The 27333-nt window shown below is 48.2% G+C and overlaps 1 protein-coding gene across 1 annotated transcript in view; it reads right to left on the bottom strand.

Annotated features, from left to right (window-relative positions):
• TG (thyroglobulin) overlaps positions 1-27333 on the bottom strand; it is a 235697-nt gene that overhangs the window by 142917 nt on the left and 65447 nt on the right. Inside the window, exons 28-35 of the mRNA XM_043483790.1 lie at positions 18858-18923; positions 17588-17668; positions 16773-16910; positions 15722-15898; positions 13661-13772; positions 12456-12535; positions 11386-11529; positions 3290-3352 (exon numbers count right to left, since the gene is read on the bottom strand). Coding sequence (XP_043339725.1) covers positions 3290-3352; positions 11386-11529; positions 12456-12535; positions 13661-13772; positions 15722-15898; positions 16773-16910; positions 17588-17668; positions 18858-18923 — 861 coding nt within the window. The remainder of the gene's footprint in view (positions 1-3289; positions 3353-11385; positions 11530-12455; positions 12536-13660; positions 13773-15721; positions 15899-16772; positions 16911-17587; positions 17669-18857; positions 18924-27333) is intronic.

Genomic DNA, 27333 nt, shown 5'->3' with positions numbered 1-27333 from the left:
GCTGCAATGCAGGACACTAGATTTCAATCCCTGGGTCAGGTAGATGCCCTGGAGGCAGAAGTGGCACCCCACTCCAATATTCTTGCCTGGAAAATCCCATGGACAGAGGAGCCTGGTGGGCTACAGTCCAAGGGGTCACAAAGAGCTGGATATGACTGAGACTAACACTTTCTCTGCGCTGTCTTCAAACCCGCTAATGTGTTAGAAACCTTCTTTGAAGCAACATAAACCAGAGCTTAGAGTGGTCCCTAGCACACAGTATGTACCCAAGACAGGCCCCTGAGGTTTCACAGGTCACCTTCGACTCCTCTATTCACATTAATCCATCCATCACTGCATCAGAATTCCCCTTTTCAAGCAGATGTTGAAGGAGTAGCTTATACACACAACTTCATAAAAGAAACAAGGCCAAGACTTTAAAAGTTCTCTGGACAAGTCTGAGATGGGGAAGTTCATCTCTGTCACCCTTTCCAGAAGCTCAAACCAAACATTTTCATCTAACTAGGGCTGTTACCTGGAACCCAGATACACGTGGGTTCCAATCCCGGTGTGGTCATTTACCCTAATGGAGCCTCAGACTCCTTATTTGAAAAATAGACCTTGTGACCATCTCACTTTCTTTTGAGCATGAAATCATTTATGCAATGTTTGGTATGTAATAAATACTTCCTTTTCTCCCTGAATAAAAAGCGCATAAAGATGAGAGATTTACATATGCTTGGTGTGTATTTGCATGTGTGTGCACACACATGCATGCACACCATCCATGTCAGCATCACATAGAGGCACCAGTACCCTGAAGGCACCAATACTCCTGCCTCTGACACATCAAACAAACATGCTCACACTCTTAATTCCAACCTGGGAGCTCTGTGCACAGATGGAATGTTGGCCCCACACCTCTTCTGCTTTCCAACCACACTCGTCCAAGGCATATTTGAAAATACTGTGACATCTCATTCCACTTTCAAAACATCTACCCAGATTCGCAGACTTTGTGTGTTCATGAAGAGTGATGTGGAATTCTATATCTTTTTTCTTTTGTTGGTGATCCAAATCTCAGTAATACAAATCTTATCAAAAACAGACTGGAAGCATTGTAAAATCACCTGAAGATGCTTATACATTGATTGATTTCTATCTAACAGTATACATTTGACATAAGATATCAAAACTTTCTTTATCCATAAACTTAATAAATGATTTCTTAGTGACAGTATTTAAGAATTCTAAGCACGTGATGGAAAAAAAACACTTTGATTCACTGCTAGCAAGTGTGAAACTACAAACAACTGTTTGGGACTAATTTGGCAATATAGACCTAGAGTCTTAAAATCTAGAGTTTTTAAGCCCAGTAATTCTGCTTCAGAGAAGGTACACCCACCACCACCAGGAAATAATCTGGACATTGGAAAGAGCTTTATGCACAAAGGGATTCTTGTGATATTTTCATAGTGATGAGGAGTCAAAAATAATCAAATGCCCAGAAATAGAGGAATGAGTTAGTGAACTACATGACAGTCGTGGCTGATACTGTTCCATTTGTATCTTCATCACCAGAGTGGGAACATTTTAGGGGTAAGAACTTGATTGAATGAATGAATGAATATACACATGCATGCACGAATGATCTGCACATCTACGGCAGTTTGGAAATACACACATGATGCAATATTAGGTAAAAACAAAGCATTGAAGAGAAATTACAACTACTTTCCACACACACATTAAAAAGAAAAAAACTGAAGAGATTAGGAAATAAACCAAAGTATTAATTGACATGGAGTAACTTCTAAATAATCCTGTGATTTTTTTTCCTTCTGTATTCTGGCATCATTTGCATTTTTCTGAATTAACAAATAGGAAGATGGAACCTGCCTTTGGAGGTTGGTGTGATGATCAAAAGTCTTAGACATGAAATCTGTAAGTGCTTAGACATTGATATTCTGCATAGAACGCCCGGGGGAAAAGTACACACAGAGTCAGCTCTTTTTGCTGAGTGAAGGAAGTGACGACACGGTTGAAGACATTGGGTTGAAGTCAGCCCAGCCTTGACTAAAAACGATTCCCTCCTACACGAGCCACGTTCTGTCCCTCTGGCCAGGACCGTGATGACACACGTCTAGCGCCCCTCAGACATCATGTCACCGGACAGGAATGATGAGAGCCTCGTGTTTCCTGACTCAGGGGAGGCGGAAGCGGGACGCACAGTGAGGCCCACGCTGGCCTGCCCACTCCCGCCCTACCCCACCCGGCGCCCAGAGCCCCACGCTTCCCGCTGCCCAGGCAGCAGATGGGGCCAGCGGTGCTGGGCACGGTGCCAGGTGCGGGAGGAGACAGCAGCCTCAGCCTGCCCGTGCTCCTGGGCTCGGGGCCAGTGCCCGGCCTCAGAGGTCACTGTGCCACTCGGGGGCACCCGGGGCTCTGAGCCCCGACTCCTCCGCACATAGAAGACCTGACTCCTTTCACTCTGGGGCCCCAAACACCACGGCTCCTGACACGGCCCCAGGCTTGTGCAGGCCTCGTGACCACGCCATACGGTGAAAACAAACCTTAGAAGGAAAATCAGGAGTACCAGTAAACCCCCTACACAGGAACCTTCGAGCTGCAGACTTTGAAAGATGCAAACGTGCGTTCTCACGTCCAATCACGTAAGTTAGTTCACGTGTCTGGCATGCATGGCCAGGTGCGTGCCTACTCTGCTAGTGGTACTGTTTGGTGTACTTTACTGTACAGAACTGCAGAGAGTACAGTAGTACAGTATCTTTATTTCAAGCTCAAGATGTCCGGAAACAAGCGTAGGCAGCGGTGAGACAGCTGGTACTGCTAAGATGCACCAGCTGTAGTGTTGTACTACTGTACTTTTCAAGGGAGTGGACTGTAAGATTAAACATGTTTCATTTTTTTTTGTTTGTTCTGTATGCATTATTTGTGCAAAAAGCATTATAAACCTATTACAGTACACTACTGTATAACCCATTGTGTTATCCGGGTACCTAGGCTAACTTTGTCAGCATGTCATAGAACACGCTCTTGGGATGGAACGCATACACGTGTAGCAGACTTATTGTACTGGGCTCCCGTCCCACTCGGCTTCCGCTTGGCGGCGTTCTTTGGCCGTCATTTAACCATTGCAAGTTTCCTTGTCTGTGAAATGGGTGTGGTGCTGGTGTTTGCTCTTTGCATGCATGTGTCTAACTGAGAGGAGCTTGAGGTCAGAAATGTGATGGACGGAAGCAAGGAGAAGGTCAGCCTCACACGGGAGAGACAAAGACGACCATGGACTCACCATTCTCCGGGAGGGCAGGCAGAGCCACCGAAGGACAAAAACTGGGAGCGTCATTTCGAGAAACTGAAAAGAAGACAAAGACGGCCTTTTAGCTCTTTTTGACTCTTTGGATCATCAAGCCCTGAAGGCAGGAAGAGAGGTCCTACTTGGTGACACAAAGTCGTGCGTGGAAGGCAAGACAGTGCGCAGAGCGCCTGGTTCCACTCCTGTGTGGTCAGGACGGGGTGGGCTGTGCTGAAGGGATATTCTAACATCTCAGGGGCTTAAAGCAACCAAGGGTCTCCTCTCCCTTGAGCTACATGCCTGCTGCAGGTGCTGGGGGCTCTCCTCTGTGTCAAGCCCCTTCAGCCCCAGGCAAGGGGAGGTTCCATCACACCCCTGCCTCCCAGACGCTCCCGCTGGGAAGGACAAGGCTGCCCATGCTCTCACAGCTTTGCCTACGAGTGATACATAGCACTTATTTTCACACCATTTGCCAAAGCCAGAGGTGCAAAAGTGCAGACCAGCCATGGTCCAGAGAGTGGACGTCTAGAGACATGCGGTGAACAAAGGAAATGCCCACTATCGCTGCTTAGCTGGCTCACTTAGGGGAAGCACTTCGCCCCTCTGGGCCTCAGTTTCCACATCTGTACAATGGGGATGACACAGTGTATGCTGAGAATTGCCGTGAGCATGACAGGAGGTAGGGTCAGGCCAGGCACAGGGCCTGACACGTCACAAGACAGCTCTTCATGGCAGGCGGCAGGGCAGGTGGACAGAACCTGGAGTAGGTGAGCAGACAGACCTGGGCTCCAACCTCCATGTGCCTCTTAGAAGCAGGGCAAATGGACAAGTGATCTGGCTTCTTCTATCCCCAGCTTCGGACACTGGTATGATAGGATGATGTCGGAATTAAACGAGAGACTACACACACCCGGGAGGTGGCTCATCAGTGCTAATCGCCCTCTCCCCTGCCTCTCCTCTTTCTGAACAGATCACAGTCTTCAAAGCCGCAGCATCCTTTTCTCCCAACGACCCAGACCAGGAGTGCGGCCAGACTTTCTCCCTCTCTGAGCTACAGTGCAGCATGGGCAGCGGTCGAGGGTCATGGGTGAGGCTCAGGGTCAAGGGTCAGGAACCCAGGGTGACCTTCCTTGTCCTCAGCTTCCCTGTCTGTAAAATGGGAGTAATGGTAGTACCTCATTTAGGGCTCTGAGGCTTAGATGAGTCAGTGTATGTGAAGCTTTGGGCACACAGTAAGCACTCAATAAATGCTGCCACTATTTACTCTTAATATTGCCCTTTTCAGGACTTCCTGGCAGATTAGTGGTTAAGACTCTGAGCTTCCAATGCAGGGGGTGCAGGTTCCATGCCTGGCTGGGGAACAAGGATCCCACATGCCTTGGGGCATGGCCAAAAGAAAAACACAAAATAAAGTAAAATAAAATTAAAAATTTCAGCACTACTGAAATTGTCAGTGAAGCAAAACTTAAAAAAACATATATCAGTCTTTCACAGTAACACATCCTTGTCATCGATGCTCAGCCTTGTCTGCCTCCACAAAAACCTTAGGTCAGATTCTTGTTCCATCTGGTCCCCAAAGCCCCGGGTTGGGTCCCTTCCCACCCCATCTCCTCCTCTGCCTTCTTCACTTTGGTCGGACACGTTGTGACCCAGCCTCCCTGAGTTCTACAGCCTCAGTTCTTATGTGTCCATTCTGCTTGGCTCCATCTGCCTAAAAGCACCTGCTCCCGGTCATCATTCTAGAGCCTGGTTCCCAGCCTTCAGCGGACACTGGAATGCCCTGGAGGCCTTGGTGACGCACACTTGTGAGCTTCCCCCGCAGTGTCTGGCCCAGCAGGTGTGAGCTGAGGCCCAAGATTTGGCATTTCTAATAAGTTCCCAGGTGATGCTGACCCTGTTGGCCCACGGACTCACTCTGAGGATCACTGAGCCAAGGCTTCTGTCACCCAGCGTCCTGTGAGCTCCTCACACAAAACTCAGAACCACCCACCACCCTCCACGGTACCCAGGGGGCCAGCGAGTTCATTTAAATGTCCATCTTTGCTTCCTCAGAGCAAAGACCTTGAGAGTCAGCACACTCCAGAGAACAGTTATTTGATGGATCTGTAACGAGGGCATTCAGAAGTCCACCCTCTTGGGCCCAGTGATTCTCCTTCTGGAAGTCTGTCTGGAAATTCAAAGCAAGCTCGGTTTGTGAAGGAAAGATTTATACAACATTAATGAATCTCCAGAACCTCTATATATCCAAGGCTGTGAGAACAGTTAGGCAAGCTGTCCACAGGGATAATTATCACGTGCACATCCAGGCACTTATCACCTAGACCCGCTGCTACTGCCTTACTTACTCTTTCTCAGCCCCCAGTGTTTCCTGACAGGGTGCTGTCAACCCTCTGGGTGGGACCTTCTTCACTGTGCAGGAATAGCTGAACCCTGAAAGTTCTCAGCCTCCCTGGGCCCCCCGGGGCACTGAAAATCTCAACACCCTCGTTCCCTGGGGGCCCTCCTACAGAGAATCGCACTGTGCAAATTTGAGCCAGTTGCTCAGCTAATTCATGCTTGTGAAGCAAGAGGATGGTAACCCTTCTTGCTTCTTCCCAACTCTGCTTTCAGTGACATCCAGCTGGTGGCCTGAAATGGGCTGCGGCCAGGGTGTTTACACCATGGAAAGTGGCAACCACGACACCCCGCCCTGTACCTGCCCAGCCCTCCCTAACTGTAACACATTTGCCAGAAGAGCAGAAAATGGGGGTAAGGAGAGACCCCACCTCATCACATTGTTTAGGGACTAAATAAGACTAAACACTAGCCTAGCCAAGGAGCTGACACCATGCTAAGCAAGTGGCAGACGCTCATGCTGGGATGTGAGTGATGCTGAGGAATGAATTAGACAGTAAGCTCTCCTACGTGCAGTGGTTTCTATGTGGGCTGCAGAGAGGCATAATTAGAAGAGCCAGTCACTTCCTTTCCAAGTCGTTCCCATATCTAGAATATCTATCTACAGGGTCCAAGTGCATTTGTTTAGCAGAAGAGAGGAAGTGGGAGGCTTCTATTGGTTTTTTTTAGAAGCCACATTTGACTTTGTAAACAAACCAAAGACCCTGCCCCACTTTCAGGCCACACATGGCTGCAGGGGGTGGGGGGATGGGGGCGGTGGCGGTTTGAATAGCAGCTCAGCTCCCCTCTGAGAGGCGCCCCCTTCCAGGCAGCCCGGAGGCTCAAGGCAGCTGGACCACAGTGCAGCCTCTTCCCCTTCCATCCCCACCCTGGTTGCTAAGATGCTTCCTCTTTGAGTACTGTCGCCCTGCCCGGAAGGGGCTGCAAACAGCCTCATTTGCATCCACAGTCACTAGGCCTGGGCCTCTGAGTTCTGTGCTCAGATCCCTGGAACTTTCTGTTCGCTGCGGACAGCAGTGAGAAATCACACGGCTCTCTGGGGGGCCCCCCTGGGCCCTCACAGCTCTAGGTTTGTGCCTCTCTCTGGGTTCCTAGGAGACTTGACTTCCATTTTTGTTCTGAGAACACAGCTCAGTACCAGGGTCTTGTCTCTTGCATGCAGGTCTCTGGGGGCCCCGGGTTTGCAGGGAAGGACCATGGCCATCCTACCCACTGTCCCTGCACCCTCCACGTGACACTCCTTCAACTCCGCCCAGACTCCCCCTAGAGTGGCTCTGGTGTGATCCCTTGTAAAACAACATTTCTTGCCCCCCTTTTGTGCTCCAGGAGCCCCCTTGCATCTCCCCACAGTAAGACAAGCCAGAGGGCTGAGTCGTTTCTGGGAGAGGGAGTAATTACTCCAGATGCGGGGCTAGGAGAGCACCAGCCCCACAGCGGTCCCAGTGAACTCGGGGAGAGCACTGCAGAAGTGTTTCTGGCATCACTAAGTGCCTGAGAAATGTTCCTTCCCTCACGTCTGCCTCCCAGGCCAGGCTCAACCCTTTGGGGAAGGACCTTCTATCTCTGGTGCTTCCACGGTGTTTGACATGCAGTAGGGGCTTCCCTGGAGGCTCCGACGGTAAAGACTCCTCCTGCAATGTAGGAGACCCAGGTTTGATCCCTGGTTGGGAAGATCCCCTGAAGGAGGGTATGGCAACACACTCCAGTATTCTTCCTGGAGAATCCCATGGACAGAGGGGCCTGGTGGGCTCCATGGGGTTGCAAAGAGTCGGACACGACTGAGCGTCAGAACATATTATTATTACATTAGGAGCTCAACAAATGGCCCTTCCTGTCCCTTTCTTCCATCCAGTTCTTTAGATACAGACCCCGCATTATGCTTTTTGTGTCTGGTTCTCAGCCTGGAGTCAAGTCAGGAGTCCACGCTCATCACTCAACATAGATGGCAATAGAGAAGGCATGCTTTATGTCTAAGTAACTATGTGGCCAAGGTATATATGAAAGTGAAAGTGGTTCAGTCTTATCCAACTCATTGCAACCCCATGAGCCCGCCAGGCTCCTCTGTCCATGGAATTCTCCCGGCCAGAACACTGGAGTGCGTAGCCGTTCCCTTCTCCAGGGGATTTTCCCAACTCAGGGATCAAAGCCAGGTCTCCCGCATTGCAGGCAGATTCTTTACCATCTGAGCCACCAGGGAATATGTATGTATGTATGTATGTACCTGTCCATCATCTGTTTATTTATCTATCTGCCCATCGATCTAACATCTATCTTTGTATCGATCTTTGGATCTACCCATCCATCTGTCATCTCTCTGGGTTTGGGTTTCTGCCCTGAGGTCCCTGACCACATTCCCTGCCTCTCCGAGCACCCTGCTCGCCTCTGCCTCTCCGAGTTTCACGACAGGGTCTCCCCAGCCGTATCTCAGAAGGAATCTCACTCTCCCCTGAGGTACATGCTCTCAGAGTTCAGTGCTCAAGGTCATGACACCCCAAAAACCACCAAAGGCAGGATGCTACACAACCAAGCCATGGATTTGAAGCCAGGGTGAAATCTATTACAGAAATTCTTTGCAAGAATTTCTTTGTAAAAACCCTGTTTCCTGTGCCAACGCTGACTGAGAGGTCACCCTTCAAGGCACAGGACCTTCTGTGCAGCCTCCCTGCTCCTGCGGGGCCCCTCCCTCCTCTGACTGTGCGCGACTGTCTAACACAACGATGAGGAAGGGGAAAAAGTAATGACAATGTCAGCTTGTGTGTTGGGTTTTCCAGAGTTACACTGGTGTAGTTTTGTCTACAACAGAAAACAGAATACAAGGCCATACTAAGGTTCAGAATCCAGAAGGTGACTGACTGTGTTTTGGCTCAAAATATGTCACAAATCAAAAGGTGACTTCGTACTGGATCAGTGTGATTCAACTACAAGACCAGTCTAAGTAGTGGAGCCAGTTTCCTTGAATAATATTCCTTTTCTCTGCCTGGGTCTTAGGAGGAGATCATTCATCGAGTCTTAAGACCTACCCCGCCACCTGCTTCTGATGCAGATGACTTAAGGGAGAAAGACGGACTGGTGAGAACCTGGTCTTGCTCTGATGGGAGCCATGGGCCACACCAGGTCACCAAAACTCTGTGTCAGCCAGCCCGCTTTCTTCCGCTCTTTTGAAATGGGAGATTCAGAGCCACTCACACCAGAATGGCCTTGAGCCATGCACATCTCAGGGTGTTTGCCAGCCAGGAGTCCTGAGAAACTGATGCCATTGTGGCATTTTAATATCTTTCACCCCACTCACCCAAGCACTGAAAACAGGCAGTGTACAGGGTGGAAACCTGCCTGTGAGGGCAGCTCCAGGCCAGCAGACCAGAGCCTACAGGGAGTGGTCCCTGAACCATGAAGGAGGGCTTGCAGGAGGCTGTCAGTAACGGATCTCCACCTCTCGGAAGCAGAGCTAATTTCTTGTTCCTGTATTCCCACAACTCCTTGTGCATGTCTGTTCTGGTCCTGAGTCTAGGATGGTTCAGTTAATCATACACGCCCACGACCTCCTTACTAGGATGTGAGCATCTATAATAAGAAAAATGACTACATCTTATTAATTTCACATTTCCCATTGCCCAGAACAATGTATGACTCAGTATGGACACTCAACAGAGTTTCAAAACTTCTAGATTTATGATATGAGCAATCCAGCACTAGAATGGCTTATTTAGTTACAGTCTGTAATTGCTCCTTAGGGTTTCCCAGGTGGCTCAGTAGTAAAGAATCCATAGGAGATGTGGGTTGGATCCCAGGGTCAGGAAGATCCCCTGGAGAAGGAAATGGCCAACCCACACCAGTATTCTCACCTGGGAAAACTCATGGACAGAGGAGCCTAGCAGGTTACAGTCAATGGGGTCTCAAAGAGTTGGACACAACTGAGCAATTAAACAGCACCAACATCAATTATTCCTTAAGTTGAGCACCTGGAGGATAGGAATCATATTGTGTTCATATTCAGCCATTACATCATAGTGAATATGTCACACGGCTGAGTATAGCCACATCATTTGGTTATACAGTTGGTTATTTGGACCTGGTTCTTTTTGACAAAGTCCAACAATCCTGAGTCCAAACTCCATCATTTACCTGCTCTGTGTGACCTTGGGAAAGTGAGTTAGCCTCCCTGGACCTCTGTTTCCTCACCTAACAGTGGTTGTGAGGATTAGATGGGATAACATTTGTCAAGTGCTTGCATTCAGCCAGGCACACACACAAGAAGACCCCAAAGAACAGAGGCTGGATTTAGAAAACCAGAGACCCCCGCGGCACGGCTGATGCTCGGCCAATGCCCTGGTCAGAACTCCTGAGTCCTCAGTCTGACCCTGTGAAATATATGTCGGAAAAAGTTAATAGTCTCTGCAGTCAGATAAAAAGAAACAGAACAGATGGGAAAGAGTTGGACAATAACTACCTTGAATACTTTTCCTTGCCAACTCCTGCCAAGATGTTGTAACACTCAGGTCTGATTCCCATATTTCTGAACAAATGAATTATGTCTTAGATTCTTTTTATCCAGCCCTTCCCTGCGCAATGGAAAGATGAAAAATGACATTTTCCAGCCTTTGGTAGGTAGGGTGAGGAGATGGGAAGAGGTGTGAGAGGACAGATGGGCAAAGAGGCATTGCACAGTGAGAAATCAGTCCTGAAGGCCCTAAATACCCAGACCTGGCTTTGGATCTCCAGCAGAGCCACCAACCTAGGCAGGCGTTCATGCCCCAGTCTCTGTGAGATAGTTAAAGCCTCCTCTATATGGCACATTACCCCTCCTCTCCCTCATGGAGACCCAGGGCTTCCCCAGTGGCTCAGCGGTAAAGAATCCACCTGCAATGCAGAAGCTGCAGGAGACATGGGTTTGATCCCTGGTGGGGAAGATCCCCTGGAGGAGGGCATGGGAACCCACCCCAGTATTCTTGCCTACAGAATCCCATGGACAGAGGCGCCGTTGGGCTGCAGCCCATGGGGTTGCAAAGAGTCGGACACAACTGAGCAACTTAGCACACATACGCAGAAACCCACTGAGGCTATTTCATCATACAGGCCTGATGTTTTCCTTAAAACACTTCAAGATGTTAAGATAAAATAAAGGTCATAGACTCCAAACACAGGATACTCAAGGAGGGAGCAAAGAGGATTCCACTCAGCCTGGTAACAACCAACGCCAAAAAAATCTGCTACGCAGCAACAAAATGTCTTGCGATTAGTAAATTCATGTTTAAGTGTCAAGGACCAGATTCCACCAAGGAGCCCCATCCCAGGTCTCTAGGCTTGGACATGGTTCTGGAACACACGGCCAACCTACCACTGGTTTAATTTATTAGTTTATTAGTCAGTTTTATTTTTTCAATTTATTAGTCAATGGCCTCCATGGCCAGTTGAGTTGAGCTGGGGGAAAACCAGCCAGACATTTCATCTAGACAGTTTCACATCCAATAGCTCGTGGGATGTGGGAGACCCACCAGGCACAGCATGAAAGGGGAAGAGAGAAGTTTGGAGTCGTCAGAGCTGGGTTTGTAACCTGACTGCTTCCTGCTGGCTATGTGGCTCGGGTCAAATAACTTCCGCTTTCTGCGCCATACTCTCTTCATCTTAAAATGGAGGAAATAACATCCACTCCCCAGGGCACTGAGCAATAATTGTGTCGCTGCTCAGGGCAGGTCACTTACCAGGCTTCTGGTACCATCCGAAGGGGTAGGTACGGACCTCAGTGTCTGGGGAGCCACAGTCCAGAATGCGCCAGACCCCTCCATATTCCTCGCTGCACGTCTGAAGGCCCAAGCTGTTCAGAGTTAGGCACGTCACCTCTCCTCCTGGAGCAAAAAGTAACCAGGACCAGGGACATGATCATGATGCGAGATTCTAACTGAATGAGAAGAATTCTGCAAACTCATCCTTCGGCAGACGTGTGGGGTGAAGCGCCCTATTCCAGGGACGATCGTAGCCACTGATGAAAACCCTGCTGCCTTAGTGAGTTTCTGGTCTAAGAACATGGCAGCGGGGGCAACACACACTTGTCAAGCATCCTTCACGCACCCAGAGCTGTGTAAGGCTCTATTTGCGTCATACTGCTCATCCTCACAGAAGCCTGTGAGGAGGCTAGCACTTGCATCTCTATTTACAGATGAGGAAACTGAGACTCAGAGAGACACAGTGGCTCATCCAGGACCATTCGTCTAGTACGTGACAGAATCAAGTTTCAAATGCAGATCATATGGAGGGATTCCACATTCAGCCCACCAAGCTGCCTGACCCAGGTCTTGAAAAGCAAGCAGAAGACAGTTTGGTGAGCCATGGCAGGAAGGCTACTTGGGTCAGGCACAAGCGTGGTGTCCAGCTGACTGGGTACTGGCCAGTAGCCCTGTCCCAGCTATCATATTTACCAGCCACCTGCCCTCTCTCAAGCCCCCACGAGGAGATGCTGTGGATTAGATCAGACCATAAATGTGAACAGAGCTTCCCTGGTGGATCAGATGGTAAAGAATCCACCTGCCTGCCAATGCAGGAAATGCGAGTTTGATCCCTGGGTCAGGAAGTTCCCCTGGAGAAGGAGACGGCAACCCACTCCAGTATTCTTGCCTGGGAAACCCCATGGACAGAGAAGCCTGGTGGGCTACAGACCATGGAGTCACAAAAGAGTCGGACACGACTTAGCGACTAAACAACAGCATAGGTGTGAACATGTTTCTAGACTGTAAAGTGCTGGGTACTTTACAGAAGGAGTTGTTACCACCATTACCTTTTAACTGAGAAACGTTCAGAAAGCCAAAGCCGGTGCAGCACGGGTCCATGTCACACAATCGCTCACATTCGAAGAAGCTGGCAGAAGAGGAGAAAGAGGAGGCCTGAAGGTTTGTGCTGGACGGGATCCTCGAGGTGGGCTGAATCACTGTCATTCTGACTTCTGGGGGCCTGCTCTCTGTGACACCCTTCCCGGCATCCAGACACACAAGCTCTGCTCCTGCAACCCCCGACCCAGCACCAGGGCCAGGCTGATCCCCGTTTTCCCCCCTCCCTTTCTTCCCCACTCCCATCAGCACGGGCAGTGCCCAGCCAGACCTCTTTTATCATCTTTCAAACTCCGTTTTCGAAAGCCAATCTTAAATGCCAGCAGCAGGGCATAGTTTTATATATCAACAACACTTTGGAGATCCATAGCTCATAGATGGATGACTCTCAAATTCTAACTTCTACAGGGAGAACTTGGTTAAAATTCACATTCCTGAGCGCCCCGTAAATGCTGATTCGGGAGGTCCAGGGTAAGATCCAGGACCACAGGTTGTAAGAAGCCCTTCTGGCGATTCTGATGGATGAGATTCACAGACTAGTGGAGAGAAACACTAGTCACATTCAATGAAAACAACTAAGTTATAGCTAATTAAAATATATTTTTAAAACTTTTCTTAATTTTTTTTTTCAGCTTCACTGTGTAGGATGTGGGATCTTAGTTCCCTGACTAGCAATTGAATCCATGCCCCCTGCATTGGGAGTGCAGTCTAAACCATTGCATCACCAGGGAAGTTCCACAGGATACATTTTTAAATAAAAAATTAAATAAAAGACTTTATATGCCTCGGACCCTATGAAAAGTTCTGCATGCTCTCTGGGTTCTGAATGCAGTAGGGAGACTTTGCTGATCAAGTTAATTTCAATGCTTGATAATTTGTATTAACTGATAAAAAAAAAAAAAAAAACAGGTCAAGTTCCCCTTTTGTATCAGCTGGCCTTAGGTTCAGGGCTAAATGTTGTGTTGATTATGAGTCACTGACCTTAGCCACGGTTTTGAGATAGAGTTGCCTCTTTATTACTTTTTCACCTTTGCTTTGAGTTTTGCAGTTTTTTATGCTGGTGTCTTTAACTGATATCATATCACCTTCTTTATGAAAATAGAAGGGTCCTCATAATAAGTATTGTAGAGGGCAGGGATGAATGAAAGCAGCTTACCCATTGGAAATGGATTTGTCAGACATAGACACTTTGTTTCTAATGGAAATCCCCGTCAGCTTTTGGAATGGTAGGCGAGTGTAAAAATTCTTCACTCTGTCTTGCAGCACAACTACACAGAGGAAGAAAGACATCATATTATTTAAGGGGAGATGCACTGTAACCAGAAAAATACTTCTGTAGGGGACAAAGTATACAAACCCCTACTGAGAACTTCTGATTAAAGATAGCATATTAAACCCACAGACTTACTCTCTGTTCTCTCCCCAAATCTCACTAAAATCACAGCAAAGGGATTTTTGTAAAGGCATACACCCACAAGGCAAAAGAGAATAGGAAACAGGACAGAGTGACAAATTTTGGAAGCTAGAAAAAATAGAGAGGAGTAAAAATTGACCTCATAAACCTAAGAAGGCTGAATTCTTGACTTTTCTGTGGGAAGAAGCAACCCCATACACCCTCTGGGGGGGCTTCCCAGGTGGCTCAGTGGTAAAGAATCTGCCTGCCAATGTAGGAGATGCAGGCGACGTGGGTTCAATCCCTGGGTCAGGAAGATCCTTGGAGCAGGAAATGGCAACACTCCAGTATATTGCCTGGAGAATCCCATGGACAGAGGAGCCTGGCAGGCTACAGTCTGTGTGAGCTAAGTCACTTCAGTTGTGTCCAACACTATATGACCCTGTGGACTGCCATCTGCCAGGCTCCTCTGTCCGCGGGATTCTCCAAGCAAAAATACTGGAGCGGGTTGCCATGTCCTCCTCCAGGGGATCTTTCCGACCCAGGGATCGAACCTCACCTCTTACGTCTCCTGCATTGACAGGTGGGTTCTTTACCACTAGTGCCACCTGGGAAGGCCCTAGGCTAGAGTCCATGGGGTCACAGAGAGTCAGACATGACTTGGCACACACACATACATCTTCTGGAGTCCTGAAAGCTTTATGCATCCACAGTACTGGGATGAAAGTGAGCTGAGGCAGAATGGCATGGAAGTCTTTTACAGAAGCAGGTATGTCTCCAGAGGTCTTCTTGTTTTCCAACAACTTCCCCTTCCCATTGTACAAAGGTGAGGTCTCTCAGGGGCACCTGAGCGAGTTACAGTGCGAACAGGACCATGCTGAAGCCAGGGAATTTTTTTTCCAGTTAGTCTAAGTGGTGAACATTGAGACTCCTTCATTTTTCCAACCTTATTTGGCATCTAAACCATAAGCAGCCAGGCTCATGTCCCCAGGCCAGATATTATACACGATTCATCTGGAGGAAGGGCCTAAACACGTAGATATGAAAATGGTCATCGCTCAGTTATGTTCAACTCTTTGTGACCCCATGGACTATAGCCTGTCAGGCTCCTCTGTCCATGGGATTCTCCAGGCAAGAATACTGGAGTGGGTTGCCATTCCCTTCTCCAGGGAATCTTCCCAACCCAGGGATCGAAGCCAGGTCTTCTGCACTGCTGGCAGATTCTTTACCATCTAAGCCACCAAGGAAGTCCACATAGATGTGAGGGAGTCCCCAAAGGGCAGCCCAACTAGGTCATCCTACAAAGAAACCCAAGGTCAACATGCTCCCACCACACACTTAGAGCTTCCCAGTTAGCTTCTGGGCCCCTCTCTTACACTGAAGTGGAAAATCAAGGGTTACCAGATACCTAAGAAAGGCCTCCAACAAAGAAGACAGAACAGTAAGCGGAAGATCACAACATCACGGAAGAAGTGAAAACTATGCAAGGTGAATCCCTCTCCCCAGAGTATCACTGATGTTCCCAAAGGGTAAAATCAACTTCTGTCTTATTGAAGCCACAGCTGTTGGGATTTTCTCTGATAAACATCCAATGGGAATTCCCACTGCTATACTCAATAAACATGATTTCTAAGAGCAGTCGAGTCCAGAGCAAGCTTCTTCTTTCTGGTCAATCTGATACATTTCTAAATGCCTCTGCATCTCTACAAGAAGCCTGGGTAACTTCCCTTAGAAAAGAAGAAGAGCTGATCAGGGTATTTCTAAAACCACAGAGTCAGCAGCCCACTGAAAATGCAGTTTGGGATGATCCGACCAAGCGCTCACCTTTCTTCCTGTAGAGGGCACTTGGCCTTCGGGGCAGGATCAGCCTGCAGCCCTTGGGACTGGACTCCAGGATATCGTCACACACCTGGGCCTCCGGGTAGAGGGTGCAGATGAAGTACAAGGGTTCACTGTCCATTACCTCTGCCAGCTGACAGAAAGAGGGCTCTCCAACACAGCCTACAGGCAAGACAGCAGCTGGGTGTTAGTCCCTGGGAGGCTGGTGGGGGAAGGTTATCCCTGCAGGATCTTCTGGGACAGTAGAGGTTGCCCAGTCTGGAAGGCTCAAGAAAAATACCAGGGTTCTGCCAGCTGGAAAACAGTGAGTCCAGGGGGCTCTGAACAAAGGCAGAGCCGGGAGAGTGAGGGGTCAGCTGTAAACTCAGCAATATGGGAGGAGAGAAGGTGAAATACCATTGAGCCTTCCCCGGGAGCATCTCAGAGGCAGTCAGGGTCTCAGACTACAGACCATAGGATGTAAAACTTGGTGACGCTGTGAACAGTCTCCCCTGCTCCCACTCTAGTGTCCAACTTTGTTCTGGTACATGTGAGCTCGTTGAGAGAGAGGGGGGTATGACTGACTCACTTTTTATTTTCTCATCCCCAAGGTCAAACACAGAGTCTAGAACATAGCACATGCTCAACACAGGACATACCTATCAGGTAGAGAATAGCTGGATGAATGGATGGATGGATTGATGGATAGATGATAGATGGATGGATGGATGGATGGATGGATGGATAGGAGGATGGATGGATGGATGGATGGATGGATGGATGGATGGATGGATAGGAGGATGGATGGATGGATGCATGAATTATTGGATGATTGGATGATAGGTTCTGGGAGCAGAGTAGATACTGACTACACAATCAGCTTCTGAAGATGTGGTTATGTCCTGTCTTCTGTATCACTCATGACACTAATACTGAAGTGCTCTCTGAGTTATGCTATTGAATTTGATCTTGTCTATGTCTCAAGAGTTGTTAACCTAGGCCTGTGTTGCCTGACCACAGGGTGGAGAAGAAGGAGGATGAGGGCTAAGATACTCACGAGAAAGGCACCACAGGTTTGCCTGCTGAAGCGAAAATAAGTGTTTGAAAAGCCAGTGTTGCTGGCTGGGCAGGGATAGGTTTCGATCAACAATGACCTGGTTAAGGTCCACAGAGGAGAAAAGGCCTGTTGTCAAATCTGAAAAAGAAAGGGCGAGTCAACTTCCTTTGGCTTTATCTCATGGCAAATCTCTCTGTCTGTCTCTCTCTCTCTCTTTCTGACTCTCTCTCTCTCACATATGCATGCATACACACACACACACACACACACACACACACACACACACACACTTGCAGGCTCAATGATCCCAGAGCCAGTTTGGAATCAATATGGCTGGGAGTCTGGTAAGGCAAGAAAAGTTCAGAAGGTCCCAGAAAGTCCTAAAAACTATGGAGTTGCAAAATCTTAGAATCTTTGTTGGGGAGTAAACCTGAGAGCCATCTGGTTCAACTTTTCACTAAGGCAGGACTCTTGCTCACGACATTTCTGTCCAATCTCCCTGAAGAGACTCATGTGACTTGTCTATCCTGACCGCAGCAGCCCACCCCACAGTTAGGAAGTCGAGGAGTCAAATCTGCCTCTTTGTAAATGAGAACCACTGATATGCCCTCTGTCTTCTGAAGCCACGTGGAATATCTATCTCCCTCCCAAATGGCAGCCTTCATCTGTGAAGACAGCTCTCAGCTCTGCTCAGCCCCAGACTTGAAAGTTCCAGCTTACCCATCATGGGTCCATTCACAGATCAGACCTTTGGCATGACCATCTTGTCTCCACAGCCAGACCCCCAAGTATATCAAGAAGTTTGGGGTGGGTACCTGTTTCTGTTGGAGATGCTGGCCTTGGTTCCATGTCTCTTCTGCATCCCATAGACTCAGACCGGGACCCCATGTCAGAATCTAGGAGAGAAAAAGGGATTATTGTTCTAATATTCGAGAGGAAAAGGGAGGTATTTTTCTGGCCAACAAAATGATAATGACAATGTGAGAAATCCTTAGGGTCCACAGTCAGGGGCCCCAATAAGATCTGAACAAATCCAGTGGCATAGTTCTGCATTCTTTGGCTTTTTATGGAACATCAACCAACTTCTCCATAAGAGAACTATCATTGTCCTTGATGCTGAAATTATCAACATTTACAAAATCCTCCAGAGTTAACAGAGTATGCTCATAAATATTGGTCTTCACAAGACTCCATGAAGGTAAGGAGTAAGATTTCCATTTTACTCTTGAGAAAACTGAGACTCAGAGACTTGAAATAACTTATTCTAGAACAGGCAGGTGGAGAGTAAATGAAATGGAATTCAAAAGAGTTAAATAAAACTCCCAAGTCAGTAACAGGTCTTCCATGATGGGGGAACTAGGTTTTAGGTGGATCTCGGGATGCTTCTGCTTAGTGGGGCAAATGTCCTAGGGGAGAAGCAAGTCCTTAGTTTTCCACCAGCTAGAAGGTTATTTACCAGAATTTTATTTTTTTATTTTTTTAATTGAAGTATAGTTATACACACTATTATAAAAGTTGTTCATGCTCAGTCGCTCAGTCATGTCCAACTCTATGCGACCCCATGGACTGTAGCCCACCAGGCTCCTCTATCCATTGAATTCTCCAGGCAAGAATACTGAAGTGGGCTGCCATTTCCTCTCCCAGGGGATCTTCCCAACCCAGGGATCAAATCGATGTCTCCTGCATTGGCAGGTGGATTCTTCACTGCTTTGTTTGTCCTCCTTTGAGTTTATGAACATTGGCCAAGTGCCTACTCAGAGCCAGAGACTGTGAAAGGCATGTGGGATGAGTCTAACATGATGAGAGAGAAGACTGAGCTCCTGGGAGGGAGGCACCTGGGTCTGAGTCCCCCAGGAGAAGGGCCTCAAGTGTGTGGTGTCCTCAGAGCTCCCATGCTACTGACAAAGACACCTGGTGGTCAATGAACTTGATCTCACAGGACCCAGTGCTTACTTCATCCCTCCCTGGGTTTCCACACTTTTCATTTTTGTTTTACAACTTTAATATCTGATGAGAATTGAGGCCCTTCTCTCCACACAGGGCACTCACTTGGACAGTCACCACGGTCCCCACCACAGAGCTCACCTTTCCAGAGATAAACCTGCTGGAAGCTGGTAAAGGTGTCCTTAGTTCCTTCCAGGGGGGTCAGACCTGCAAAGAAGATGTTTATTTGTATGAGCTCGAGTGTGCTTGCTCCTACTAGGGACTCACCATGACCACAACTGCCTCACCAACCCGACACTAGCCCCTCCTGAGCCTGACACTCTGTTTCCCATACAAGGTGCATCCCAAAGTCTATCTTGGAGCTCCTTCCAGTGGCTAGTACAAAACTAGAGCTGGCCAGAGTATAGCTGTTAGCATAACTGACGCCATCTTGGGCCCATGCAGTTCCTCTTATTCTTCCATTGAAGCCTAGGACTGTCCAGGTTGGTAAATCACTTCTCTGTCATCAACGGTTTTGTAGTTAATATGTATTGTTTAACAATTGTTGGGCTTCCCAGGTGGTTCTGGTGTTAAAGAATCTGCCTGCCAATGTAGGAGACTCAGGTTTGATTCCTAGGTTGGAAAGATCCCCTAGAGGAGGAAAATGGCAATCCACTCTAGTATTCTTGCCTGAAAAATTCTGTGGACAAGAGGAGCCTGGAGGACTACAGTTCATGGGGTTGCAAAGAGTCGGATGTGACTGAGCAGATGAACCCACACACAACAATTGTTAAGTCCAGGTGGTTTCTGTGCTCTGGTAGCCTCCAAAAAATGATGAAGACCTTGGCTGATATATTCCCAGCACCCATAAGTCTAGCTACCCATTCATAAATCTTGACTTAGGAATGCATGCCTTGTTCCCAAGCACGTACCTCTATTTGCTTTTGTTGTTCAGCCATTCTCTCAGTTGTGTCTAACTCTTTGTGACCCTATGGACTGTAGCCCACCAGGCTCCTCTGTCCATGGGGTTCCCTCAGGCAAGAATATTGGAGCGGGTTGCCAATTCCTTGTCCAGGGGATTTTCCTGGACCAGGGATTGAACCTGAGTCTCCTGTATAGGCATGCAGATTATTTACCACTGAGCCACTAAGGACATACTCCTATGTGTGTATATGTGCCCAGTCATGTCCAACTCTTCAGGACCCTAGATTAATTATAAATCATCCCAGGGGCTCCTCAACAGTGCAGAGTATAGCTACTAATGGTTCTAGATCACTGATGTTGGATCCCCATCCAACCCTCTAAGTAAGTTACCCTGTAATAAATTGAACCACTGATTATTTGGAGCTGCCTGCCTCATTTCCCAGTGTCAAGATACCTTCTCAGTTCAGTGGGCCCTTTTCCTTCCCTCTGTCCTCACCAGACTCCACATGTCTTTCTTAGGGCACCAAAGGGACTACAGGGGGAAGGGTCATGGTGCTGTGACACTTAGCATCACTTAAGGAACTGAGGATTGGTTTAAAGAGATCAGAACTTAAAGAAGAGTCAACAGTTGCATTAATTTTCCATCTCACTTAAGTCCTCTGAGTCCCCATTGGCAAATGGGGATGGTATTTGTGAGGCCAGGAATTTCTATCTTCCGATCCATGCTTGACCATAATTTTCCAGCTCCTTAAATACACTGCCAGAGGCTGAGAATTGAGCCTTATTCCTCTTTTTCTCACCCAAACCTAGCATAACCCGTGGTATAGAACCAGTGTTCAGCACATTCATGAATGCAAAGAGGTATGTGTAAGGAAAACAAAGCAGCCAGTGGTTTTCGGATTCCACCAAGTAAACCCAGAGGCTCACTGCACAAGCACAAGAAGGCTGACCGTGAAACTGGTTTTCTTCCTGCACACTTCTGATCCTGCACTCCATTCCTCAAAGCCTCTCCAGTTCTATGTTTTTGATGGTAAGGTACAGAAAACAGAAGCTACACGATTCCTCCTTTTCCTGGCTAATGGTTTAGATTGTTCAGACATTGTTCCATGCCTTCCACAAGAACTGAGTTAAAACTTCCCCATTACATAAACAGGCCTGCAGACTCTGACGCATGTAACCTGCTCTCTCTGTAATCAAGGCTGCAGGAACACATACACATTTAGAATGGTGGGAGTTTGGCATGGAGCCTGATTCTTGATGGTTGATGGGTGTTATGTGATCTTAATTGACTTCAAGACAATTCTGCAGAGACTCTGTGCTGCATCTGGGGTGTAAAAGCTTGACTCTAAAAACCTGGAAGTGTTGTTGTTCTGTTGCTAAGTCAAGTCCGACTCTTTGTGACCTCATGGACTGCAGCATGCCAGGCTTTCCTGTTTTTCACCATCTCCTGGAGTTTGCTGAGATTTGTGTCCATTGAGTCAGTGATGCCATCCAACCATTTCATGCTCTGTCACCTCCTTCCCCTCCTGCTGTCAATCTTCCCCAGCATCAAGGCCTTGTCCAATGAGTCGGCTTTTCACATCAGGTGGCCAAAGTATTGGAGCTTCAGCTTCAGTCCTTCCAGGGAATATTCAGGATTGATTTCCTTTAGGATTGACTGAACTGGGAGTGGGCAGGTTCCTAAACTGGAAAGCCCAGGTTTCAGAATCTACCTTTTACTGGCCATTTTCTCTTCTCTGTATTATTCTCCCCCCCATGTCTCTACTTCTATTCCTTGTCCTTCCTGCATAAACTACACTCCTGAACCCTAGTCTCAGGCTCTGCTTGGTGCTAATGATGGCTACTGTAAAGAACCAATAGGGTCATCCGTGTGTAAGTATCCGCCATACATCCACTCCAGAGTCATCCGGTGACAACAAGCATCATGGGGGCATGTGAGTTCCTCCCTCTCAGCCCCCAGCACTCCAAGAAAATGACAATCATTGATACAAAACAGACTCCCATGAAGAGAATGCCAGCCAGCAAGCTGAGCCTCACCATGAACCAACAACATGAAGCTTTAGGATTTAGAACAAACCCAGGAGTACTTCTGCCAAGGCCTGTTTCTCCCATCAAATTTTAAATCCCTATGGACATTAGAAGATGCTTAATCTGCCTATTTTTTATTCATTTATACTACAAGTCACTGTCGGAAATGAGACAGAGCTTAGAGATTGCTGCTGCTGCTGCTAAGTCGCTTCAGTTGTGTCCAACTCTGTGCGGCCCCATAGATGGCAGCCCACCAGGCTCCCCCATCCCTGGGATTCTCCAGGCAAGAACACTGGAGTGGGGTGCCATTTCCTTCTCCAATGCATGAAAGTGAAAAGTGAAAGTGAAGTTGCTCAGTCGTGTCTGACTCCTCACAACCCCATGGACTGCAGCCTACCAGGCTCCTCCATCCATGGGATTTTCCAGGCAAGAGTACTGGAGTGGGGTGCCATGTCCTTCTCCAGAGCTTAGAGATTACTAAGACTTTTTCTTAGAAACAAGATCAATCTAGCCAACACCAAATAGTTGAAAAAGTCCAGAGATGTCCATTGGGAATTTAGGAGAGCAAACTCTGAGTGGATTCCTCTATTGAGACACATGTCAACCCAGGCACAAAGGTTAACAAGAAAGCTGGTGACAGGAAAGAGAAACCTCATGAAGTGAAAAGTGCCAATAAGATGGTTTCCAGGTGATTCGTGGGGTTGTTTGTTTGGAGATGTATTTGTTTGTTCTGGGTAATATCAGAAGTCTACCCTAAACTCCTCTGGAGTGAGAAAGGGTTGGTTGGCTTAACAGAAGAGGAGACATGTCCCTCAGCTCTCTCCCAAATAAGCCTACTTACAAAATTCTCCTTCCTCTGTTTTGCTACCTTTTACATCATCCAAGTAGGTGTTTGGGGGTCCGGGAAATGGTTCTTGAGAATTTACATTGAATGTCCACAGTGATTCCTCACTTGGAAATGTCATAGCTATTGTGTATTGATGTCTGGATGAAAATTCAATTTTAATGCCCTGTTTCATACACACATAAAATTGTGCTATGGTGGTGGTTTAGTTGCTAAGTCAGATCCGACTCTTGCAACCCCATGGACAGTAGCCCACCAGGCTCCTCTGTCCATGGAATTTCCCAGGCAAGAATATTAAGTGGGTTGCCATTTCTTTCTCCAAGGCATCTTCCCAACCCAGGGATCGAACCTGGGTCTCCTGCATTGGCAGGCAGTCTCCTGCGTTGCAGAAAGATTCTTTACTGACTGAGCCACCAGGGAAGCCCAAAATTGTGCTATAGAAAAAAAAAATTTTTTTTAAGAGAGAGTAAAGACGTGCTCAGGGGGATTCTGTGTCCAATGATCTGTCATCAGCCCATAAGATGGGCAAACAGGAAGCCCACCACACTTTAATAACGTCCCTATAGGTCACCCCAACTAGCCTGTGAGCCCCTTGGGAGCAGAAACCACTCCACCCATCTCAGTGATCCAACTGCCCGGCTGGGCACCTCACAGCCAGCTGCTTCTCAGGACGAGAGGTGAACGGGTGAGCTCAGCAACTCCCCTCCCGATGGCTGTCCTGCACCCCCCACTCGGCACAGGTGAGCTCAGCAACTCCCCTCCCCACGGCTGTCCTGCACCCCCCACTCGGCACTGCAGCGCACACTCGCCCCTCCGCCTCTCCTGCACCTTTTGTTCCCTTGCCCCCACAGTCCTTCAGACTCCTGGAGTAGAGCAGGCTGGTAGCTGACATTCATCACCCAATGACTGACTGCAGTACAGCGGCCCCAGAGAGATGGCCAGCCAGCACACTTTTCAATTACCAGACCCCTTAGTTTGCTGCTTTGAGGGAAGGATCCCTCTGAAGCACTTTCTGCTTCCAGCCAAGCAGGTGCAGGACCATCTCAGCAGACAGTGAGTGCTGGCCCTGACAACTCTGATCCCCGAAGCTGCAGCTGAAGCCCTAGCCACGGCAATTAATACAAAGATAGCTTCTTGAAATGTGACACATCACAGCTTTGAACCTCACTCCCATGAGCAAAAGTGTGATACAACCTCACATTTGTGCCTCAGATGGCCTCGGTCTCACCAGACTGTCAAACACGGATCAACTGAGCTGATGGAAAATGCTTTGTAAAATGCAACACGGATACTGACATGCTTACTATTTGAATTTAGGGTGTTCCATTCACTGACGCTTTCTAAGTAAATGCTCATTCTCCAAGAACCAGGCCACCTGACGAAGCAGGTCCTGAGCATACCTGTGAGCTGACCGACGAGTCGACGTCCAAACCAGACGTCCTGCAGAACACTTCTGCTGGATGTGCAGGCAGGGGACCAGGGACTTGGGGTTCAGAAAACCACCTTAAACTTCAGCCTGTAGTGCATGTTAGCAATCCTCTGTCGATGGGATTTTCCCGGCAAGAGTACTGGGAGTGCCTCCCCCAAGAACGGGTAGCCATTTCTTCCTCCAGGGGATATTCCCGGCCCAGAGATCAATCCCCATGTTCCTGTATCTGCTGCATTGGCAGGAGGATCCTTTACCACTGAGCCACCTGGGAAGCCCTGCTTCATTGTGTAAGATATTAAAAAGTACACCCCTATTTTGCAGATGAAAATCCTGAGGTTCGGGGTGGGGGGATTAGGTGATTTGAACAAGGTTATGGAACTGGTCGGGGAGGAGGAAGCAGGATTCAACTGCAACGTTTTCAGTGCAAACCACTGCTGCAGCATCTCCAGTATCTACCCAGTGCCCGTCTGGGCAGTATTCCAAGGACTTCACGTGCATTCTTCCTAGGATCCTTCCAACCTCCCCAAGCATCAGAAATCACCATAAAACTCATTTTATAATTAGAAAAACCAAGACAAAGAGATCATACAATGAGTAAGCATTCACATTGGGATTTGCCTCCTGAAGTCTGATTCCAGAGTCTGTATTTTAATGAGCATCTAACCATTTGCTAAATGGAAGGAAGAGAAGTTGACCCTCAACCACCGTGGGATGGATGGAGTTCCTCTTTATTGCCCCTACCTCCTCTCATGTTCTCCCAATCCAGTCTACACTGGTTCCATCAGCTGTTCAGATACCTGGAATTCTCACTCTTCTTTCCTTTCATCAATATCTGCCATTAGGAAAGGATTTTTTCAGCTATTCGCACTTTAGTAAGAATTTTAATCCCTATGTTTACTTTCTCAGGGGTTAATTGTACTTGAAGCTGACTTTCTATTGTGGAAAGGAAGGATCCCTTCCTTTCCTTACAGTTCCCAACTGGAGGTGACCTCCAAGTCACCCTGTATACAAAGCAACCCTCAATCTGGAACATCACGAACATGACTGAGGCTGCCTGAAATTCCCAGCAAAGAGTTCCCTTCATAAAGCTCCACCTGGACCCCAAGATATACATATACACCCAGGGCCCTGGAAAAAAAACTTCAAAAGTAACCACTCCATCTCAGGGAGGCCAGATGAGGGCACAGTCTCCACTTCTTGGGCATGGACCAAGCACACACTCTGTGTTAAGCGATTCACTCTGCATTTACTGCCCACGAATTGATCATGTATCTTTCTTCAAATGCTCGTTTTCACCCTGGGCTACCTCTCAGAATAACGGATCCCATATGTTAACTTTCCATCATAGAAATAAACTATTTGATTTTATTTACCACAAAAGAAACGAATCCTCATGGAATTCCACCAAATTCTGTAATATTTTTTTCCAGGCTTTGGTGAATAGGCATTCCACAGGTACTATGTACAGTCTCTATTCCAGGTCTTACGTTCCATAGTGTGAATCCAGAAGTTAATAAGACACAGATCTTATTATATACTATATAATAAGTCTAGTTCTTAAAATATAACCAAAAATGACAGATATCATTTAGTGATATCATGTAATATTAATACTGTGTGTCAAATATTCTACTAAGTTCTACACGGGGATCATCTGAAAGTACCAATATAAGGAGGCAGTTAAGAAAGTCACTTTGGAGGCCTTTGGAGGCAGAATGCCTGGACTGAGGTCCCAACCCTTCTACTTACAGCTCTGAGACCTTGGGAAGCCCTCACTTGTTTGCCTCAGTGTCTACAGCTGTAAAATGGGAACAATGGTAACACTAGTGCCTCCCCCAAAGCACCATGTTGAGGATCCGTGAGTTAGAACAGCTCAAGACCTTGGAGCAGGGCCTGGCTCTTAGTAAGCATGATGGAAGACATTTCTATGAGTACTGTTATTGTCTATCCTCTCCTTTCATTTTCACAGAAACCCAGTGAGCGGGGAGCTGTCATTACCCCATTAGCAATCAGGCCTGCAGACATTTACTGGCTTGCTCAAGGCCACACAGCTGGTGTCCAAAACTGTAATTCAACACCACGGGGCAAACTCTCAACTGGGCCAGGGAGGGAAGCAGCCAGACAAAGGCTCAGCTTCAGCGCACTGCCCATTGTCCTGTGCTTCCTAAAAGACCAATGCATGAAGTACGCTTGAAGGCCCACAGAGGAGGAAGGAATAAGCTCTGTGGGTAGTCAGGGAGGGCTCTTGGAGGAGGTGACCTTGAGCTCACTGCCATTGAAACCCCAAGAGCTGCAGCACATTGAGAAGCAGAGCATGGAAACTTCTCCGGGAGGCAGGACCCAGTCTCTGCCAGCCCATAGAGGACCACGTTCCAGGGGATCTCACGGCTCTTTTGACAGGTCAGCCCCCTCCCTCCTCTTTCTGGCTGACACCAGCGTGGGCTTTCGCCCCTCCCCGCTCAGAGGGTAGACTAGAACCACGGGGTCCAGTTCTGACGTTCAAGGGCTGGCAGATAAATAGAGCAGAGAGTAGATAAGATGGAGCCTGGCTGCCCCTGACCTCACACTGGATCTGAAGAAGTAAGTGAGCAACTGGGCCCTGTAAACTCAGACTCTTGAGGTCGGAAGAGAACTTCCAGGTCACCTACTTACTCAGAGCTTCTTAGACTTAGCGGACATAGCATCATCAGACAGCCTGTTAGAGTGGATCCCTGGGGGTTCGGGGAGAGGCCTGAGAACGCGTATCTCTCCTGATCCCCTGGTGATGCTCAGCCTGCCTGCTGGTCCTGACCACACTGAGGCGCACTGGTGTGGTCTGTCCTGGCTCAGGACAGGGCAGTCTCAGCCCCTCCCAGGTAGGGATCTGCAGGTGGAGGCCACCCAGGGCCAGGGGAGACAGAGAGAGCTGACTGCCCACTGGGGTCGCAGTTGCTAACATACCTCCCTGTAAAATGAGGGGTGGAGTGCATGATCTCGGGGTGACCTTTAGATCCAACACTTACATGCTTGAGGAAAAGGTTGGAAGAGCTTCTCAAAGGAAAAAGACCAAGGAGCCAGCTCAAGGGTTATTTCCATCAGTTGAGCCCATGTCAGGGGCCCCACAGTTCCTCATGCCCCTCTAAGTAGGATGGGCGGTGCAGTGGTTACCGCCTGGAATTCCTTAACTGTCAGAGGGGGAACTCTGCCCAGGGGGGCACTCACTTGGGAGACAGATTGCATTTTGGCCTCCAGTTCTTCACCCCTCCTTGGAACCACACATTTTACACAGGACTCTGCAGTCGCTCCCGCTAAAGAATGGAGTATGTTTCCCCAGCCCTGACTTCAGGTGAGGCCAGCGCAATGAGGTCTTGGTGACAGTGTCGGACCCAAGTCTCATCCTTCAGTGTCCCGGCTTGCCTTCCCTGTTCTCTCCC

This window comes from Cervus canadensis, chromosome 12, assembly GCF_019320065.1.
Source record: "Cervus canadensis isolate Bull #8, Minnesota chromosome 12, ASM1932006v1, whole genome shotgun sequence".
Classification (NCBI taxonomy): Eukaryota; Metazoa; Chordata; class Mammalia; order Artiodactyla; family Cervidae; genus Cervus; species Cervus canadensis.
This window is presented reverse-complemented; position numbering and strand designations above follow the sequence as displayed.